This window comes from Myotis lucifugus, unplaced genomic scaffold, assembly GCF_000147115.1.
Source record: "Myotis lucifugus unplaced genomic scaffold, Myoluc2.0 scaffold_681, whole genome shotgun sequence".
In the NCBI taxonomy this organism is placed as follows: domain Eukaryota; kingdom Metazoa; phylum Chordata; class Mammalia; order Chiroptera; family Vespertilionidae; genus Myotis; species Myotis lucifugus.
In genome coordinates, this window is record NW_005871729.1 from 63,608 (window position 1) to 84,598 (window position 20,991).

The 20,991-nt window shown below is 51.4% G+C and overlaps 1 protein-coding gene across 1 annotated transcript in view; it reads right to left on the bottom strand.

Moving 5' to 3' along the window:
• Positions 1–20,991, bottom strand: part of ZNF521 (zinc finger protein 521) — a 248,126-nt gene that overhangs the window by 16,515 nt on the left and 210,620 nt on the right. Inside the window, exons 4-5 of the mRNA XM_006105409.3 lie at positions 10,893–11,024; positions 7,812–7,927 (exon numbers count right to left, since the gene is read on the bottom strand). Of these exons, the coding sequence (XP_006105471.2) occupies positions 7,812–7,927; positions 10,893–11,024 (248 nt within the window). The remainder of the gene's footprint in view (positions 1–7,811; positions 7,928–10,892; positions 11,025–20,991) is intronic.

The following is a 20,991-nucleotide window of genomic DNA, read 5'->3' on the forward strand; positions in this document are numbered from 1 at the left end:
GTGCCTCTTTCTGCCTGGCCATTCGTGGAAGGCGATGGTTGCCTCCTGCCTACTGTCCAAGGGCACTTTCTACAGGAGCCTGAACAACACACGGGGCTCCTCCAGCGCTTCCGGGTCATGTGACAGCGTGTTCTGGAGCCTCCGCTACGGAGCATAGTAGCCTCCCAGTGTGAGCCCAAGAGAGCCGGGGAGGGAGGAGAAAGGAGAGAAGGAGAGAAGGAGAGAGGGAGAGAGAGAGAGAGAGAGAGAGAGAGAGAGAGAGAGCGTGCGAGCGGGAGAGAGTACAGGCACGGATGGGGGGATGCAGGGCGCTCCCCGCGGGTTCCGTGGAGAGGCGCTGACTCCAGAGGGACGGCCCCCCACCAGGGCCGCCATGAATGATAACTGAGCGGAGCAGGGCTCAGCGCCTGGCTCTCTGCGAACAGACTGTTCTGTTCTATTTTCTGCACGACCACCGTCACCCTGACCCACCTCAGTGAGTCTGAAGGTTCCACCGCTGTTGAAGGGCCTCCAAGCCCATCACTCCCCGTGCAATGGCAGCCCCCCAGCACCGCTCTCAGGCGCCACCCACCCATCCGCCCGCCTGCCCATCGCCCCTCACAGGCGGGAAGCCTGCGCCCCAGGAAGGGAGCTGCCTGCTGGCTGGGCAGAGCCTGTGAGGGCCGCGGGCCCCTGCAGATCTAGCAGTAACGGAGTGTGAGCGCCTCTTGAAGTCCGCAGGCGGCTCTGACGCTGCCGCCGCCCTCGCAAACCCACCGGGAGCAGCCTATTGCTCTCCCGCAACGCACAGCAAGGACTGGTCACGCCGCTGTCCCAGGACCAGCCACGCTGGGATGCACACCTGGCTCCTCCCTGGTTTCTAGCTGACGTCCAGGATGGCCATGGCCCTCGCCCTCGCCCGGATTGTCAGGACAGTGGGATAGGGACGGGGTGTTTTCCCATCATGGGATTAAAGTTGTAAACACAATGGGTTTCATTCTTGGCGCTGGTCTCTGCGAACGAAAGGCCACGGGTCCAGGTGCAGAGCAAACAGCTAAAATAGGAACACAGCCTGGTGGGCATGGCTCAGGGGTTGAGAATCAACCCAGGAACCAAGAGGTCACAGCTTGATTGCCAGTCAGGGCACATGCCGGGTTGCGGGTTCGATCCACAGTACCAGTGTGGGGCGTGCAGGAGGCAGCCGATCTGATTCTCTCTCATCATGGACGTTTCTCTCTCTCTCTTCCTCTCCTTCCCTCTCTGAAAATCAATAAAAATATTAAAAAATAACATAGGAACACATGTGCAGATGCAATGTGCCTCTCTGGGCTGCAGAATGTTCTAGAAACGGGGTATCCAGCTCTCTCCAAAGACTGACAGCAGAGGTGCTGAGAGCAGCTCTGTCTGTGCAGACGATCCTGACAGCCGTGCCCGCGGTGCCTCGTCCCCAACGGGCGATCGGTGCTGTGGCAGCGGGCAGTCTTGGCGACACCGCGGACGCAGGGCCAGCCGAGCGGCCGATGCGGAAGGTGGCAGAGGGAGGTTCGTTTCCAGGGGGGAGGGCTGGCGCCCGGCCGGGTCTCAGTGCACCTGGCTGGATGCTCCGTAAAGCCCGTGGCAGTCGGAGGTGGCCATCTGTCGTCAGCTCCGGGCCAGGCAAGAACTCAATGTGGGGGCAGGCTGCTAACAACAGGGCTGCGGGAGGGGGTGCGCCTCAGAGCAAGGAGCTGGCACTCCCCCTTTTAATAGCGAAACCAGCCCCCGATAGGAACATCAAGAAATGAATGGATGGAGGCTTTTTAAAGGCGGGGCGGGCGCTGCGGAAACAGCTCAGATGGAAATGAAGTGCTGCTGCCCATCGCAGCCGCCGCTGCTGCCTTCCCTCGGTCCCACTATCCACTCGCGCTTGACAACGTGCCGGCCGGACACCTGGTGAAGCAGCGAGGCCACGTTAGGGGCAGGTGAGCCCGGGCTGCGCCCCAAAGCACGCACACCGATCCGGCATTTATTGGTACAAAACGGGCCATTGAAAATGCATTTGCTTGTTTAGTCCAAATGTGTTCCTGTGACAATCGGGCTCATCTCCCTCCCTGTGCACTTGCTTCACTTCCACAGGCAGCAGCATTGAACAGCGAACAAAGCCCTCACCTGTGGGTACAGCGCCCATTCTACATCTTAAACGCCCTTCTTTGCTCACACCAGCCCAAGTTCTGTGCTACTGCACAGATGATGGGAAGAGAGAGAGAGAGAGAGAGAGAGAGAGAGGGAGGGAGAGGGAGGAATGACAGGAAACTGAGGTGAGCCGTTCCCTCGTTCTTTGTCCTGTGTGATTAACTTGCTGCCTGCAATGGTAAGGCCAATCAATCCTGATTGAATTATCCCATATTAACAGCTGGAAGTGATCAAAACGAATGGTGACAAGACCGCCCTGGTCAATACATCGATGCAAAGGATTTGGTTCCTGGAGAGTCGATCAGATAAAAGAAACAGATCCGTGTGACCACTGAGCAAATTCAATGGAAGGTCCTGTCGCCCAGTTTCCTCCCCCAGCCCGCAGGCGAGGCGGAGAAATGAGGGGGCGTGGAAACATCATCTCCTGAACCGCAGGCTCCGCGACACAATTTATTCTCCTCGCAGGACTCTGAGTCCAACTGGGTCTCATGATCGCAGCCCCAAGACCAGGAGAGGCACAGAGCCAGTGGGTCTCGTGAGATGGAGTGCGAAGGGGGAGGCACAGACCACCCACGAGGTGGTGGGAGGTCTGGCCCCCACGCTGACGGTCCCCCCCCATGACCAGCAGGGGACCCGGCTATGCCAGGCCTGACAGCCTGAGTGATGGGCCCCCGCCCCCGCCCCCGCCGCCATTGACAGGCGGCCATACAACCTCAGCATCAGTGAAGCTGTGACGTGAAAAACAGGCCTCAAACTCGGGTGGAAAAGTATCTGAGGCAAAAATCAAACAGCCATGCAGACAGTCACATCTTTAAACTGTGGTGGTGTCTGCAAGTCTCGGGGAGCCCTCAGAATCTCACCTCAGGACTCTGGAATGTGGAAAACACTATTCCTGAGTTCATGAAGGGAAGGGCTGAGTATCACAAGACTTTTTTATGGAAAAGGAAGGCAAAGACCAGGATCTCCCAGCCTGAAGCTCATCTCGGCCAATTCCCTCTCCCCCTACCGCCAGAATTCCCTCTACACCCATTACATCCGTACACGATGGCTGATGGAGCTTTCTATGGGGACCTGTTGGAAGAGGACGATCTGATCACTGCCATTGAATTGTAGCTTCTCTGGAGGCACCAATTACAGGGCAATTACCGCACGGAAAGAAAGTGGCCTATTCACAGCAGCTCTGCAAACACCCGGCTCACACCTGCATAAACCACTGGTACAAACATGCATTGTAGGATGTTATTCTTGGACCACGCCGCCCGCTCTCCAAGCTGCTTCCTCAAGTTCTGCAGCGAGAGTTGTAAGTCTGTTAGGAAAACATGGGAAGCATTCAACATATTCCTTCGCCGTTAAAATAACGGAATGTGCGCTTGGTTCCAACAATGCACTCTTTATTCCCCAGCACACCTTCCCACCAGCGTGTGCGGTGGCCATGAAGGGCACGGCATTCCTTGCAAACATGGGAGAAAACTCTACTGAGAGGAAAAGAGGACACCCTGCCAAATCACGGACCTCGGGAGGGCGGTGCGAACTCCGGGTCAGGAGGGTTAGGCCGTGTGACGTATCCGTACAGAGTCCACACGGGAAAGCGGGGTCCAAGATTGAGTTTCCCATAGAAACAGGTTTCATTAATTCTAAAGGGAGCTGTGGTCTGTGAGGTCCACAGGAAGATGGCTGAGGCCTTGACTTTTCTGAAGATGGACAGGGTATACTGAGGAATTATCGGAATCTGGAAAGGCCTTGCAGGCAGTGTCAATGAAAACAACACACCTGTGTGTGTGTGTGTGTGTGTGTGTGTGCGCACGCGTGTGTGGTTGTGCCCGTGCATATGTGTATAGTATATGTAATTTTATGCCCAACAAAGCACTTTTTACCCACAAAAAGAGGCTTTTGTGCTTTTAATTGGAGGTAAATAGTGAAAGAAATGCAAATTACATATTAAAATCATGACATCATGTAGGTGCCATGGAAAGATACATGGTAGCCATGCACGGGGCATGTGGAGGCTCATCTAGACGGACCCTCCTGCTTCACTCTGATGTAAGAAGCAAAGACACCACATTCTTTCAAATCTCCTGTAACAGGAGTTCAGTTCTTGGGGCTTTAGTTGTATAACCTTTTATGGAAAGTCCTTCTTCCTAACCTTTAGGGGCATAAAGACATAGATGAATTCAAGTGGAATGACATGTGTCAATTTTAAAATCTGCATTTATTTTATATATCAAGGCATGACCTACCGAGGGCTGATGCCAGAGATTCATTTTTCTGCTCTGTTGCTATTTTGGTTACCAACCTTGATTTCTATGGTTGCTTTCATTTTAGTCCATTCCCCCCTCATTCTAGAAATTTAAAAAACTGTACTATGGTTTTTGTATATGTACTATGCTCATGTTCTATACAAGAAATTAAAGAAATCAAGATCTAAAAATCACATTCATTGCTCCCTCTAAACCCAGGGGTAAAAGGTCATTTGGGTAATGAAAGCAAACACATAGGACTGGGAACCCCTAAGGTTAAAGTATAAAAATCCGAACACACTCACAACTAGAAAAAGTCAAGTTAATTCTCATCCATTTTTCTTAAGGTTCTGAAACTGAAAGCCATTGCTGCTACTGGGGGTTTCCTAAAACAGACACATTTGCATCTACTACACAGAAAAGGATCACATGCTAACTATAAATGATCACATGTTCCCTACAACAGATCTACATAGAAAAGGATCACGTGCTGACTACACTAGTAAGTGCTGTGCCGAAGGAATGGGAAAGACCAGCTATGCATGTTCCGAGTTGTTAGCCTGGAAAGATAATGCTCACAGCCTTGGATAATGACACAAGACTTACTGGCCCAGATCACAATCTGAATACATCAGACATGTTTGAAGAGATGTTTTGACCCTGAGATCATAAGGGCCTCATAAGATCTCAGAGTTGTGTGTTTTATAACCTGTCTTCTATACCAATGGTTCCTGAGTGTGACCCAGGGACATCTGGGGGCCCCCAGATCCTTTCAGGGGGTCTGTTAGGTCAATGTTATTTTCACAATAACATTCCGATGTTGTTAGCCCTTTACAGACTCACTGGCCCATGTGTGTTCGGCGGAGCTTTTAGAGGCTACTTGGCACATGACGTTATCCCTCTGAGAGCTGGGAGAATTGCGTGTCTGTCTATTCTTGCATTTAAAACATTTCTCAATTTTTTTCTAATATGGAAACTATCAATAGATAATAAGCCACATGGATCACAGTCCTTCGTGGTCCTCAATCATGTTTAAGTGTAAAGGCATCCTGAGACCAAAGAATTTAAGAACCACCGGTCTTTATGAATTGTAGAAAAGAGTGAATACTTTATGTTCCATGAAACCCCAAAATGCACCATAAAAGAAAGGGGGTCTTGCAGGATGCCATGCATTGCTCAGCTCTGTCTGCTCCCCCTCGGGCCCCGGCCAGAACTGCCAGTGTGGGTTCTTTAGTGAAAGACATTGAAGCTTTGCTGGCAGGTTAGTTCCATTAGAACCTACTGATACAGCTGTGCCCTCATCCACGATTTCACTTTCCCGGGTTTCACTTAAACTGCAGTCTGAAGAGAGTAAATGGGAGATTCCAGAAATACACAATTCTTAAGTCCTGAATCCACGCGATTCTGAGTAGCGCGATGACATCTCTGTCTAGCCATCCACGCTGCCTTGTCCAGGAGGCACATCATCCCCTTGCCCAGTGTATCCACACTACACCCCCCACCCCTAACCCCCACCCCCCTCCACCAGTCACTTAGCCTTCTTGATTACCAGATCAGTTAAGGGGGGAGAGGGGCAGAAGAGAGAGAGAGAGAGAGAGAGAGAGAGAGAGAGAGAGAGAGAGAGAGACCATGCTCGCATAACTTTCATTACAATACATTGTTATAATTGTTCTCTTGTATTATTGTTGTTGTTATTCTCGTACTGTGCCTAACTTATCAACTTAGCTGTCACAGGCATGTGTGTACAGGAAAAACACATCACATACAGGTGCTCTGTGGTCCCAAGCCTCGCCTGGGGGTTTCGAATGTGTGCTCCTCAGGTAAGGGGGGAACTGTACGGCACAAACGAGGAATTTCACTGCAGACGTGTTTTCAAGCACATTCGATGGAAGTCAGTCTCTACAGAGCCTCCACGACTCTGGTTTTCTGCTTCACCGTTTACATACTAATTAATAGAACCACGAGGTGCATTGCCCACATCCTTTACAGAATCATAAAAACCAAAGTGACTTTTCCTTTGATGCCTAGTGCGATAAGAATATACTTTCCAATAAAAATGTAGGCTCCTTACTTAATAAGACACAATGTTAAACCATCATCTAACTCGGCCTACCTTCTATACTCCACTCACACAGACGTGACAGAGTAGAATTCTATTGAGAAGTGACGACAAGTTAGATAGCAACTCTAAGTTTGGTCCCATGACACATTATGTCCATTAAATGGGCTCACCCATGCTTTCATATGTTTTATTTCACCTCCTTAATTTGCTAGTTGCTCACTTATAGAATGATAACTGAGAAGATAACCTCTAACTTCCTTATTCTGACACAAAATCAACACCATTCCACCTTCCCCGTGCCAGGGAGGCACAGGCTGCCCAGGGCCGGAGGGTGGGGCTGGGCCAGGGAGTGGGCGGGGCTTAGCCAGACCATGCCTATGTGGGCTGTTCAAGGAAGACACTGCAAACATATAGTTACCCCTCACCCAGTGGAGGCTGAATCAAAAATTTACTGTTAATAATAATACTCATCATAAAATAATTTTGAGTTCAAATCCATTCTCCTCCAAGGGCTTAACAAACACATGTTACTTTATATGATTTCATCAGAAAAATAAGGATAGGTATTATGTCCATTTTTCAGACGAAGTAACAACAAAGAAAGTTATTTTCCTTTTTATAATAAGCGACAGGTCTCTGACTTATTAACTATCAGTCTCCTGCTTAAAATAATGAAGCCAACCAGATTCCTGTTGTATTTTATAGTTTATGCCTTAGAACCAGATCTGTTTCATGGTTACCTAGCAACAACCCCTTACATGTTACACGTGTTGTCACTGCTTCACATCTGAGGTGCAGAGCCATCCTGGACCTGAGCAAGGTCCTCTCTCTAGCAAATGGGACGCTCCAGGCTCCCCGAACGTTTGGTGTCAACACTACCTCGAAGGCTGTTACCAGCACTAATTACTCTCTCCTTTTCCGTGGGAGAAGCACCCCTGAGCAGGAGCACAGCTTCCTGGCGCCCCCTTCTCCCTTCCGAGGGTGAGCCCCTCAGGACCGTAACCAGCCATGCCTCCCGCCCGGAGCCCGGTGAGAGCAGAGCATGAATAAAACAGGGGCTGTGAGAATCGGCCCCCCGCCCTAGCCCCCTTCCCGTCCAATCAGCCTGACCCCTAAGTCCATCTCACTGGGTCAGAAGGTCTAATTACAGGGCTGTTCTCGTTCTTTTCATGATTGACAGCAGCTGGAGGCAAAACGACTTTGGTGTCTGCTGATCCAGCCCCCCTGCCCCGCCGGCCCAGCACACAAGGCGCCCTGGGGCCCAGGTGAGCCCTTCCCCGAATCCAGACTGAAAAGCCGCCTCCCCCCCACCCCCCACCCCCACACAGGAGAGGTCAAGGCCAGCGCTCGCGGGACGGTACCTGCAGCTCTGTCTGGAAGAAAAACTTCTGTGGACACTGTGCGCAGTCATAGATCTTGTCTTCTTGTCCGTGGGCTGAGAAAATGTGCTGCTGCAACTTGTTTGCCTGAACAAACACTGCAATGAGAGAAACGGGAGCTTCGGTTACTTTCCCTGCGAAATGGCCTCCGTGGAGGAGTCCCGAGAGGAGACCGCCTCGGGGGGTGACCCCGCCAGGGGCCGGGGGAGCTCGGCCACCTTTGCTCTGGCCGGTCTCCGGCTTTCGTGACGATGCTCTCTATGGAGCACCTAATTCACCCGAACGGAGGTCCCGCTCCCTATAAATCTTTTCGAAATAAAGCCCCAAATTGTCAAATGCACAGCAGCACTGCTGGAACCCCGATTTCTCAGCAACCCACAGGTTAAGAAATCATAAATGCCAAACCCTGTTTATTGTATTTGTCTAAAGTTCTAGCTGGCAAACAGCTCTCTATTTAAATGCGTTAATGCTGAGAATGATACCCCACGGCGGCTCGGGGGCACTGTCTATAAATATGAAACAGAACCCCAGGTAACGTCTCTTTGGGTCCTTTAAGATCAACTCAGCCTACACATGGAACGCAAGGGTTTCAATAATATAAACATGTTCAATTTTAATGACTACAAAACAAGGCCCTAAGCCTGTGTAACAGTTTACCTGGGAGACATCCTATTAATAATTAAATTGTAGATGCCAGAGGCAGTGTTTGGGTTGGCAGCGCGGCTCCTGACGGATGCCTGGTGCACTGTGACCTAAAAAAGTTCGCATCCACAATATTAATCGGGACAGGCGGGGAGAGGGCTTATTAAAGACGCCGGCGTTTGGCTTTGACTCTGCGCTAATCATTAAAATTATTCTAATTGCCAGCCAACCCAAAATATTAGAATATTGCTCATATGAGTCATACATTTTAATCACATTTCTCATTACCCTAAAAACTGCTCAGATTGCCTCTCCCACTAACATTGCCAGGCCCCCCCCCCACCTTTAATTATTTCTAAAAAACGACTTCAAGATACACGAATACAATCCAGGCCTGTGGGCCCAGACAGTGCAGACTGCTCATAATTAATGCCTTTTTGTCTCTCACCCACATCACCAGAAAGAAACGGGTTTTCATACAGATTGCAACGAATGTCCCCATCAGTTAGCACATTTTACGAGGCTTCTGGCCACGCCACGAAGGAGCTGTTTCATGAGGGTCTTAATCATGAGGGCCCTAGAGGAGCTCTAGGACCCCGCCCCCTGATGATGACTTTTAGGAGCATTTACAAAGAATCCAGATGCCTGACTTATAGCTCAAGATAAATACTACGTTACGGGAAAAACAGCACATGACAGATTATTTAAGTACAAATTCAGAAGAATAAAAATATAGTTCTGCCCTCGCCTGTTTGGCTCCGTGGATAGAGGGTGGGCCTGTGGACCGAAGGGTCCTGGGTTTGATTCCAGTCAAGGGCAAGTACCTGGGTTGCAGGCTCAATCCTTGACCCTGGTCGGGCACGTGTGGGAGGCAACCAATCAATGTGTCTCTCTCACATGGATGTTTCTCTCTCTCTCTGTGTCTCTCCCCCTCCCTTCCACTCTCTCTAAAAATTAATGGAAAAATATCCTCAGGTGAGGATTAACAAAAAAATAAAAACAAAAACAGTCAGAAAAATAGTCCTGAAAGAAGCTGTGGCTGTGGAAGTGCCCGAGGAAGGAGCCTGGCAGCGCCCGCTGAAGGCCGAGTGCACACACTGGGTCCTGCTCCCGCTCCCGCTCCCTGGGCCGGGAACAGGGCCCTGGCTCAGCACAGCTCAGAACAGCTCAGAGCGCCAAGGCGGGCCACCGAGGTCAGTGATCGATGCCTGGAACGTTGCTCAGGAAACAAAGAGGTCAATTTCAAGAGACTACATGTTTGCTTTGTTTTGCTTTTCCTGACAAATAAGAAAGAAACATAGCCCGGAGGGACGGCACAGGCTAAAGGACCAAGAGGAGCGTCCGGAATAACGGCGTTGTCGGGGGAGCTCCAGCACCACGTGCGGCCACATTTCAACCCGGGGGCTTCAAGCTATCGTTTCTGATTTACATTTTTTGGTGCTAAAACGTGACCTGTTACCCAGCTATAAAAATTTCTTCTTCAATGTGTTTATTTATATCAACGTCTCCTTTAAAAATTCCACTGTCATAGGAAATGAAAGCCTTATCAACTGTTTCCACGTTCAGGGAGTTTTGGGAGGATAATAATCATCTTTTCATTTCTAGGGCGGTGCGGCTCAATGGTTGAGCGTCGACCTATGAACCAGGAGGTCACAGTTTGATTCCTGGTCAGGGCACATGCCCGGGTCGCAGGGCTGATCCCCAGGGTGGGACGTGCAAGAGGCAGGCGATCCATGGTTCTCTCTCATCATTGAGGTGTCTCTCTCTCCCTCTCCCGTCCTCTCTGAAATCAATAATAATATTTTCATTGCTTATGGGCAGTGTTATAGAGCAGGGTGGGGAACATCTGGCCCGCCCCGTGAAGCCATTGGCCTGGCCCTGCCTACGCACTGGGGGGAGCTCATTACATGCCTGACCGGATGCAGCAGGCTGCCTGTTCAGGTGCTAGCTCTGCATGGCCCACCAATGATGTTACAAAGATACAAAGGGCCCCTGGCAGGTAAAAGGCTCCCACCCCTGGATAAAGTCTTCCTTCTTCAGTAACAGACGCACTGACAGCAGGGCCACGCTTTAGTCCAACGTCTAGTGACTGAAAAGCGCTCCATCGGGCGGTCTTTGCCTCGGCAACCTTCTGACGTTGAGAAGAGAAAATGGAACAAAACCGGGATGCCATTTTCCAAATGGAAAGGTGCAAACTCCTGAGAGGAGCCGAAATGCCCTTAGCTCGTCCTCCCGGCTAACCTTCCACCCGTCCGAGCCTCTAAGCAGCCGCGATCAATAATGCTAACAGCAGTCCAACACCTCCTCCCCAGAGGGACCGGCGTCCGCTCGGTGCCAGGCCAGAGCGGGGGGACCCGTGTTGGGGCGGGGGGCCTGAGCGGCAGGCCGGGGGCAGGCCCTGCCCGCATGTCAATGGCCTACCTGTGAAGCACACGGGGCACTTGAAGGTGCCCCCCATGCCCTCGAAGCTGTGCTCGATCAGGTGGCACTGCAGTTTGGCCGGGGAGTCGAAGGTCTGGCTGCAGAGCTTGCATTCGTGGTTCAGCCCTTCATCTGTTAAGGAAAACACACGAGTAGAGACGTGAGACCCCACCTGTGTTCAGTGGACGACTGAGCTGATGACTGCATACGTGAAACCACTGCCGCCGCCTGCGGGTAGTGTGTGTGTTTCTGGTCACTCCCCTGGATGCATTTATATCAATTTAACACATTTCTGAGATGTAACATCCAAAGATGATACGGAGGCGGATTTTATCATGGGCAGTGGTTTTATTAGGCTCTTAAAGTAGGACTGGTGTGTCCATAACGAGGCGCCTCCTCTTCTCTATCACACGCTTACGGGCTGCGTATTGCCCAAGTCCTCAAGAGAAAGACCCACAGAAAGATGGACAGCTTCTTCCTCCAGCCTTGCCTCTGGTTCAACTAGAAAGTTCTAGACGTTTCGATTTCTAACCATAAGGTTCTGAGTGGTATTCCCATTGAGGAGATTTTCTTTAATTCTAACATTCTCAGGGAATTCTGGAATACTGCCAATGCCTACAGTATCCTGCAAACGCTCTGCTTTGCATGGTCCTCCCAGACCCCATCTCTCTCCACCCGTTCCTCCTTCAGCGAGAGAGACAGTTCCAGTTCCACCCCCGCGGGACAGGCCTGCCCCCTCCAAGGGCCCCTTCAGGAGCTCCAGGCTCACTTTCCAGATTTTTCTTTGATGTCTTAGGAACAAGATGGTAGAAAAGTATTTTCAAGTAACAACTGCTATATAATGTGAAACGTGTGTGTTATAGATAAAACCTGTTATTTTCATGTTGCCTTTTTTCTCTCATGAAAATGTTTATGAAATTTAAAACATAAGTATTGTCCTGACTTGCTTCGATGAGCGAGAGTAAGAGGCGAAGAGCAGCAGCCCTGGGAAGGACCCTGGGATTCCTGGCTTCAGACCCTGTGGTTCTAAGGCTCACAGACACCAATTCCTTGACCTGCACAGCCCGAGGCCTCCTCTCCCATCCCCATCCCCATCCCATCCCCATCCCCACCCCATTCTACAGAGGAGGAGAATGGGGCCCAGGAGCTGAAGCGACGTTGTGCTCAGTCACAGGGCAATCGCTGTTAGAGCCAAAACCCACGTGAGGCCGCCCGGACTCGAACCCGGGCCGCCTGGCTCAGGGTGTGGGACCTTCAGAGAAGCCAAGGCAGACCCCAGCTGCCACGGGACGACGACTGAGGACGAGTAAAGGGCTAGGGCTGCCATGTAACCTGACGTCATCCAGCTTTTATCTTCTCTGATTTGCAAGGATTACACAGGCTACAAGGAACGTCTGTGCCCGATACCCCAGACCTGGGGAACGAAAGACAAGAGCACACGGTGGGGGCAGCACGTCTTCCAAGTTCGTTCCTCTCGCTCAGCACAACACGGGTGCGGGAGTCCTCCTCCCGTTCATATTACTGGCAACACAAAAGCCCAATTACAAAGTGAGTGATTATCCGCTAACTCGGGGTAAAATCACTCTATTTGTATTCCTAATCTTTCCTCCCACACAAGCATGCGTCTTTAGAAGCAGAGGGTCGGAATTGGTAAAAAGAGAAGCAAAGCACTAATTAAGCCACCCAGCACTGTCTACAATTCACAGGAGATAAAAACCGACTCTGTATTTGGGTGGCAGAGTAAATTCCTCGATTATAATTATGTAAGAAGGAGTTTAATTGTGCACACTGACATGACAAGGGGTTGCACTAAAAGCTTTAGGGATTATATAAGATCAAGGGGTTTTCATCTGTTTTGTTCTTTTCTCTTAATTTTAAAGTTACCAAAAATTTGCCAAATTTTAGATATTGAGAAACCTAAGAAACACGGTTTATTGTAGGGAAGTGGGTCAGTAATTTAATCCTCAGGAAGACTTGACAAATTTAAACATTGTCTGTTTCCTCAGTGCTGTGTGCCTCTATTTTGATAGTACGACAATAACTAAGTTTTAATCTCGTGTTTGGCACAAGAACCAAGAACGTGGCCTATGGGTTGAGCAGCACCCACATGTGCTCCGGAATTCTTAAACTTCGCTCTCTGTGAAGGTCCCGTGGGTTTTCTTGGGGCTAATGACGGACTGTTACACGAACCTAAAGTACACGATGCCCGTGAATCGTTGATGTGACGCTGTCTTCCTTGACTGTGAGTGTTTTGTTTGGGAAAATGATAGAAGGGAAAACAAGCAAAAGAGATGCATGTGCATCTGTACAGGAGCACGTTCTCAACAATGTGTATCATTTCTTACCCGAGAACAGAGCAATCCCATCAGAGCGTGAACGAATCCAAACGCGGGCACGTGACCCCGCACAGGGCGGCACACGTCTCCCACCCCCACTTCACAGGGGGAACGGGGCCCCGGGAGCGGGGACGCCTTCGCCCAGTCACAGGGGCGACCACTGCACGAGCTTCCTGCAGACTTCGTTCCAGGAGCTGCCAGGCCATCACCGCGGGCCGGCCTGGCAGAGCCCCGTCCAGTAAAGGCAGAGGAATACGGAACAGGTAGGAGGGTCTACCTGCCTCTTACTTCTAAGGAGCAGAGTGAGGTCTTTTGCAACAAATAACTGCACCTCCTCAGTTTCACAGGATAGAGAACGTATCTGAATTGTTCCACAGCGATGCTAGGCAAGCCCAAGCCAGCGAGCTCAGGCCGTGCAGCACCCACTCTCTCCTCGCCTGTGTTACCCACCTGAGCCCGGTCCCAGGCTCCCCCCACCACGGCCACAGGGTCAAACACAGAATGAACGAGATGGGGGCCCGAAGCATTACAACTGGTTAACGGAATTCATTTCATAGTTTTTAATTGAAGAAGGGGGATCGGCGGTGATGGCACACTAAGCTTATTTATAGTAAGAATTGTCAAGCTTATCCTTATGCAGCGTCTGTGTTTAACTGAACGCTCGCGCATTCTGACATCTGCACTGTGAGGCTAAGAGCAGCGTCTGACTTTCAAAGACTTGCTAACACCCTCGTGCTGCAGGATGTGGCTGCGTCAAGCCCCGTGTCCTTTCAACGCAGGGCTTCTCTCCCGTTTTCTTCTCGTGGGGCGTCGGGGAGTGAAGAACAGGAAGGGGCGACAGTGGTTAATGTAAAGTCGCTGTGCATGAGGCGATGCTATCAACACCTCCGATTTCAGGTGACCTTCAGCCTGAGACTTGGATTCTGCCCACGGAGACACAGCTCGCGCCTCGCCTCCTTCTCTGCTTTCTTCTTAGAGGTGCCAACGGTTTAAAAATTCAATCCAAGTCACCGTTTCTGCTCTCCGGAAAGGTAGCAGCTGACAGTAATTGGATAATAGAGCCTGACTCATTTATGACAGAGAGATTCTGAGTCAATTGATTTAATAACCATTACAATATTCCATTAAGGATATAATAGGCTAATGCAGCCCTATTTCTTATTACGAGTTATAGATGGGACCTGCGGATGAGACTTCTAGGTGCCTCGTCCTCTTTCTGCCCAGTCCTACTCCCCAGGTTTTCTGCAGTGAGCACGATTTATCTGCCTTTGTAGGTAACTTTGGAAACTGAAGAATAAAAAACACTAGCCTTCCTGTACCCTATTAATAAAGAGGAAATGAGCAATATTATGCAGTGCAAACCCCATGACCGAGCATGGGCAATATTATGCAGTGCAAACCCCATGACCGAGCATGAGCCTGAGAAGCATCTGCCAGGTGCAAATGCCAACGGGATGAGAAGAACAGGGGGCTGCAGCGTCCGTCTGTTTCTTTCCAGAACAAGCAGAAAGCCCCGCTCCGTGGCGTCCTGGTGGGGGGAGGGTCCCGTGGCCAGCACTGGGGCCCAAGGTCAGGAAGGGCGAGGGGCGCTCCCTTCACTGGGAACGCGCTGCAGGCAGCAGCCTCCTGTCCGGGCCAACCACCGCCGCGCGTGCCCACGACGGCCGGGCGTGGTTAGGAAACGGCTTCACATGGACCTAAACTCCAGCTAAAACAATCATTCCCCTTTGCTGGTCTGCATCTCAGTGTGAACATCATGTACACAGACGGCGGGTCTGCCTACGAGAGACTGATGCGCACGCAAATGGCGTCTCAAAGGGAAGAGTCTGAATCCGCAATTGCGACAAACCTCATCGCCTGAGTCGGGAGGTGGCACTCCCTTCCCAAAGGGCTGTAAGAGCAACAGCTGTCCGAGGCCATTTCATGGGGGGTGACGGTTTCTGTCTCGTTTATAAAACCTAGACCAGCACAAGTGTGCATCGGCCCGTGCGGTCACGGAAAAGCTGTCGCCGCCACTGGACACTCAAGCACAACCCAGGCTCTGCGCTCCACTGTGGCCCCTGTGAGCCCAGCTGAAGACACTGACGGTTCAGAATGAGCTTAGAACTGGAGCAGCCCTGTGAGCAGCCGCGGCCGTGCGGCCCAGGCTGGCCCTCCTTCGCCGTCAATAAAAACCAACCTGCAGCAGCTACGAGTGCCTGTGCAGTGGCTGACTTACGGCGGCTCTTACCCCGGGATTCACCGGGGGCCCCTTGGATGGTCTGATCAACACCAAGGCCATTACCCAGGACCGATCTGTAACGTTTGTAAGTAGAACTCCTTCTCTCCTTGGCCCTTGAGACCGGCCAGCGGGTCTTCCCGCCTCCTCCACCGCATAAGCCTACAGGCCAAGGTCCAAAGATACAAACGCCTTCTGGGCCACAGGCACAGGCTGACCTGAGCGGGAGCAAGCCCCGCCCTCGCAATCCACAGCGAGCACCAGATGCCCTGCAGTTGTAATTGTTCCCGTTCCAACGCGTGCACCACACACACACACACACACACACACACATATATATTAAATCCAAGAAAACTGCCCTAAACCACCCCCCCCCCCCTTCCTTTAGCTTCTCCTCTTTCCTGAGTGAATTTCCAAGGACGCATTTATAAGCGTGGGGTCTGAGGAGTAAGAAAGAAAAGCCGTCCATGACACAACTCACCCCTCGGCTCTCCTGGGTCCCCCTCGAAACCAGGAGCAGAAAAATAGGCCGAGTGCGCTGCGATTTGCCACGCACACAGCAGCGCGTCTTCCCAGGGCCCCAGCGCTCCGGCCCCGGCAATTTGTCGCAGCACTGGACGCTGCACGTATTCCACAGCTGCCCTGTAAGCTCACCGAGGTCCTAGCCTGGCAGCGGAGACCATTCCTTACGGCTCCAAGTTTGCCAGGAGATCAGTCACTAAGCCCCAAAGTGAGGCAGAGGTTTAGATTGCAGAGCGTGGCGTGACCGTTCTCTGCACTGGTTAGAAAGCTCTGCCCTGTGCCTTTTTAAAAATATCTATGTTTTTATTGATTTTTAGGGAGAAAGGGGGGGGAGATCAATGATGAGAGAGAATCATGGATCGGCTGCCTCCTGCACGCCCCCCACTGGGGATCGAGCCCGCAACCCGGGCATGGGCCCTGACTGGGAATCGAACCGTGACCTCCTGGTTCATAGGTTGACGATCGACCGCGGAGCCAGGCCAGACGGTCTCTGCCCTATTATTTGAACACTTTGACTTGGAAATGAATCTTGCCTGAGACCAACCGACACTAGCACCTACATGGACGTTCTCGCTGGCCACCTGGGAGTGTCCGCCACTGCCGGTGTCCCTAACCCACACAGGAGAGGGTGCGAGGTGAAAACAGGAGCCTCAGAGAGGATGGGCGTGGGCCACTAAGAGCAAATGCGCACCAGGGACCTGGACTCTGACTCTCCAACGTGCCCCCCCCTCCCCGGTATCTCAAGAAAAGCAAATGGTATCCATTCCACGTGTCTCAGCAGAATCTTCTTTCTTCTTCTTTTTTAAAATATACTTTTACTGATTCCAGAGAGGAAGGGAGAGGGAGAGGGAAACAGAAACATCAATGATGAGAGAGAATCACTGATCGGCTTGCCTCTTGCACACCTCCTACTGGGGATGGAGCCCACAACCCCGGCATGCGCCCTGGGAATCAAACCATCACGTTAACCACTGAGGCTCACGGGCCGGGCCAGAATCTCATTTCAAGATCGACAAGGTGCTTCTGGCCAGTGGCTTAAGGGCTACGACGCCTCTGCCCTTTCTATGCGAGGCCCTGACCCTGACCCTGCAGTTTCCGTCCTGGACTTCTCGCTGTCAGCAGGGCTGGGAGGAAACGGTTCAGTGGGGGAGGCGGCCCTGCACCCGGCAGATTTCAAGGACCCGGGGGCTGCCTGGAGCCCCATAAACAGCAGCAGCTTGGAAACCAGCAGGAGGTCCAGGTGGGTTGGGATGGAGAGTCAGGCAGCGGGATTTCAGATGCTCTGAGGTGTAATAGCGTCCAATTCCTTGGCTATTATGATCGGTTCTGGGTAACAGTTACTAGAATATTCTCACGTAGGAGAAAACCCTGAAATGCTACTGAAACAATAAAACAACCCACCAGAAAGGTGGCTTCCCTGCGCCTTTAGGGACTCGGCAGCGCGATTCTGGCACAAGCTGGGCGCAAGGGGTGGGCACGGAGACTAGAGATGCCTTTCAACCCTGGCCAGGGCGTCTGCACCCCGGGCCGTCATCCTTCCCTTCTCCACTTTCCTGATCTCAACAGGGGCCCTGGAGTCGAAGGCTCAGAGAAAACAGTGCCAGCAAACAGCTTGGAGGTAAAAACTTGGGCTCCAAATGTTTTTACTTAAAAACAAACAAACAAACCCCAAGAACATCAGTTTTGGGTACGGCACTGAAAAACCACTCTGAACTCCCCTGACTCATCTCCCCACAGACAAACATTCTGAACCGAGAACAGAAGAAAGTAGTACGAGCTATATACCTGCTCAGTGACAATAACGCTGTCCCCACAAGAGGCCCGCGTGAGGGTGGGTGGGCGCGAGAGCTGAGAGCAGCTGAACTGAAATCCAACCCCAGTCTGTTTGGAAGGTAAGGCTGCGTTAAAACAACGGCTTCCCGTAGAGAGCCCAGACTTCTCTGTCGCTGAGATCCACTGGGGGGCGGGGACCCAGATTATCTGGACACTTTTCTCCTCTTTATGTCACTTGAATGCATGACAGTCACCCCTTCCTTTCACAGAGCTTTCCACCACCTCATCTTGAATGCTGCTCTGTTTCCTGCCGTGGCAGCCAACGTACGAGCACGCCAGGCCAGTATAAATATGCCCTTCCATTTCCCATAATCATTAGACATAAGCGATAAGGAGACATAACAAGTTTCCGATTCAGTCATGCTCTCCGGCTCTTGCCCGGCCTGCAAAAGCGTGGAGGTGGCAGTCCAGGGCGTTGTAATACCAAGCAAGTGCCCGCCTGGTGTGGCTCAGTGGTTGAGCATCAACCTATGAACCAGGAGGTCACGGTTCGACTCCCGGTCAGGGCACAGGCCCGGGTTGTGGGCTCCATCCCCAGTAGGGGGTGTGCAGGAGGCAGCTGGTCCATGATTCTCTCTCATCACTGATGTTTCTATCTCCCTCTCCCTTCCTCTATGAAATCAATAAAAATATATTTAAAATGATGCCAAGCAAGTGTCAGGACACCGGTTTGGGTTGTTCATCAATTTGTGCTCAAGGCGAGTGTCAGGGGGCAAGGGCAGTGGGTGTTTTGTGCCAAGAGCAGAGCCTGGAACAGCAGAGCTCACTGTTTAATACGTATTTATTACATCGGTGGGAAACAGATACTTAGCTAGTCCTCCATCTAACTTCAGAACAACACGCCGAGGCGAACCACAACAGTGTTTACTATTTGTCGGTTGAGTTTCAAGAGCCTGCCCCCGTCCTTTGTACATCCAGCCCTCTGCCTGCGCAGAAGGGTCCGCCGATCCACCCTGGACGGCGTGCGCCATCACTTCCCGAAAGGAGATGAGGATGTGTGGGGAAGGGGAGCATTCACCAAGTACCTCTCCTCTGCCAGCTCTTCTCTGGCAAGAAACTTAGGGCTCACACTCATCCTATTCCAAGAGGAAAGTCTCATGACATACTGTGGCCCTGACACACGAAAAGAACCAGATAGAAGAGGACCCCGAGCCACAGAGCATCTCTCTTCTCTATCCGCCATCCGAGACCCGGAGCTCCTGATTCAGACAATTTCCATCAGGAGTCGCATCCGCTTCCAGGGCACAGCCCCGTCCTGTCATCTCATTGGTTAGGTCAGACGTATGCGATTATTTCACTCCATGCTTTAAACTTCCTCTCGTCCAATATTAAGTGCCTCATCCTCCGGAAATTCTGTTTCTTTGTTATGGGGTGGGGCCACAACATTACTAACAAAGAAACAGAATTTCCGGAGGATGAGGCCCAGAAATCAGGATTTTACAAAGATTCCCAGGTGAGAACCACTGGCCTACAGGTACTGCCCTCCCAGCGGGCTTCTGGCGCTGGCGGACGTGCAGGTGTACCTGCCTCCAAGGGCTGTGCAAAAACACACAGCCGGGTCCACGGAAGAGAAGAGTTCATGCAGCGTAAACTGAATGTAACCTGCTTCCGAGGTAAATCCCGCGGGAAAGGCTTTTGAGAACAGAGACGGTGCAGCGGTCGGTATGGGCTCCACGCACCGTGGGCCGGCCACCCAGCCCGGCACCTGGCACAGCTCGCATCAGGGGTGTGTCCCTGTCACTGTGTGGAGTTTACCCAAGGGCTGGGGCCTGCTCTTTCTTTTTATTAATTTATTTTTATTTTTTAAATATTTTTTAAATTGATTTCAGAGAGGAAGGAAGAGAGAGAAACATCAATGATGAGAGCGAATCATGGATCAGCTGCCTCCTGCATGCCCCCCACTGGGAATCGAGCCTGCAACCTGGGCATGTGCCCTTGACCGGCATAGAACCCGAGACCCTTCAGTCCGCAGGTTGACGCTCTATCCCCTGAGCCCAACCATCCAGGGCAGTTCTTTTCTTTTCTTAAATCTTCTTCTTCTTGTCAAAAAGCCACTAGTTACCTGAACAAAAGGTTCTGAACACTGGGAAGGTGTTTATCCTTAGGAGAGAGCACAGCTTGCCACTGCTGAGGATTTGAAAACAAAACACCCCCCCCCCAAATCAAATGGAAGAAATGGAATGAGGTTCACCAGCTTCTGGGAATGCTATGGATCCTGACAACATGGGCTTGTAAGCGCTCACAGGTTTAAGACAAGAAAACAGTAGGGCATTTCCAAGTGAGTGATCTTCCTAAGAATCTGTATGACTGACGGTTATTGCAAAGATGACATCTTCTCTTCTAAACTGTGTGAGAACCGGGGTTCACCACAAAGCCCGAGTCCCACGGGCCATGGGGCGCGCGGGTGGAAAGGGAGCCCCACCTCAGATTTCCAAGGGACCCCACCCTGCGCGTCCCACTTGGTGGCAACACTAGGAAGCTCACCAGCACTGCGCCCGGAGCACAGCGCTGCGCGGGGCGCACAGGACTCCGTGCGATTGTTCGGCTGCTGTGACCTTAGACACTGGGCCTGGAAGGAGAGAGAGAGGTAATGGTGCAATAAACGCAGTAAGATCTCTAAGAACAGTCTGCAGAAACGCGCTGCAAACCTGGCTGTCCTCTGCTCAAACACCGCCACCCCGAGGAACCGCCCTGCGGTTGTTAAGGTGATGCACTGCGCACCGGTCAGAGCTCCATAACCTCGGAATTGCCGGGCTGTAATTAAGGCCACTAGTTTTACTCAGGAAGGTTCGAGGCAGCCCCATTTAAGTTGGCTTAACTGGTGTGAATTTAATGTCGCGAGGACGGTGGCTCAGGCAGCTGCGGGGCGTGAATTCCCAATTAAGCCCAGATTTAAAGAAACCACAGACGTCAGGAGGGAGCCCAAGTCTGCACAGGTGCTCCATCCATCCATCCCACTGCCAGTTTCCCAATTTGGGAATCTAAATACGTCTACTTATTTATAGTGTTGGTAGAAGAGGTTTATTATAGTTACTTTTTTTATTTTTATCATTTGAATATTAGCTCATTAGTTGTCAGCCTTCTTGTCTAATATAATGTTAAGGCTGTAAATTTATTTATTTTTACTATATTTTTATTGATTTCAGAGAGGACGGAAGAGGGAGAGAGAGAAACATCAATGATGAGAGAG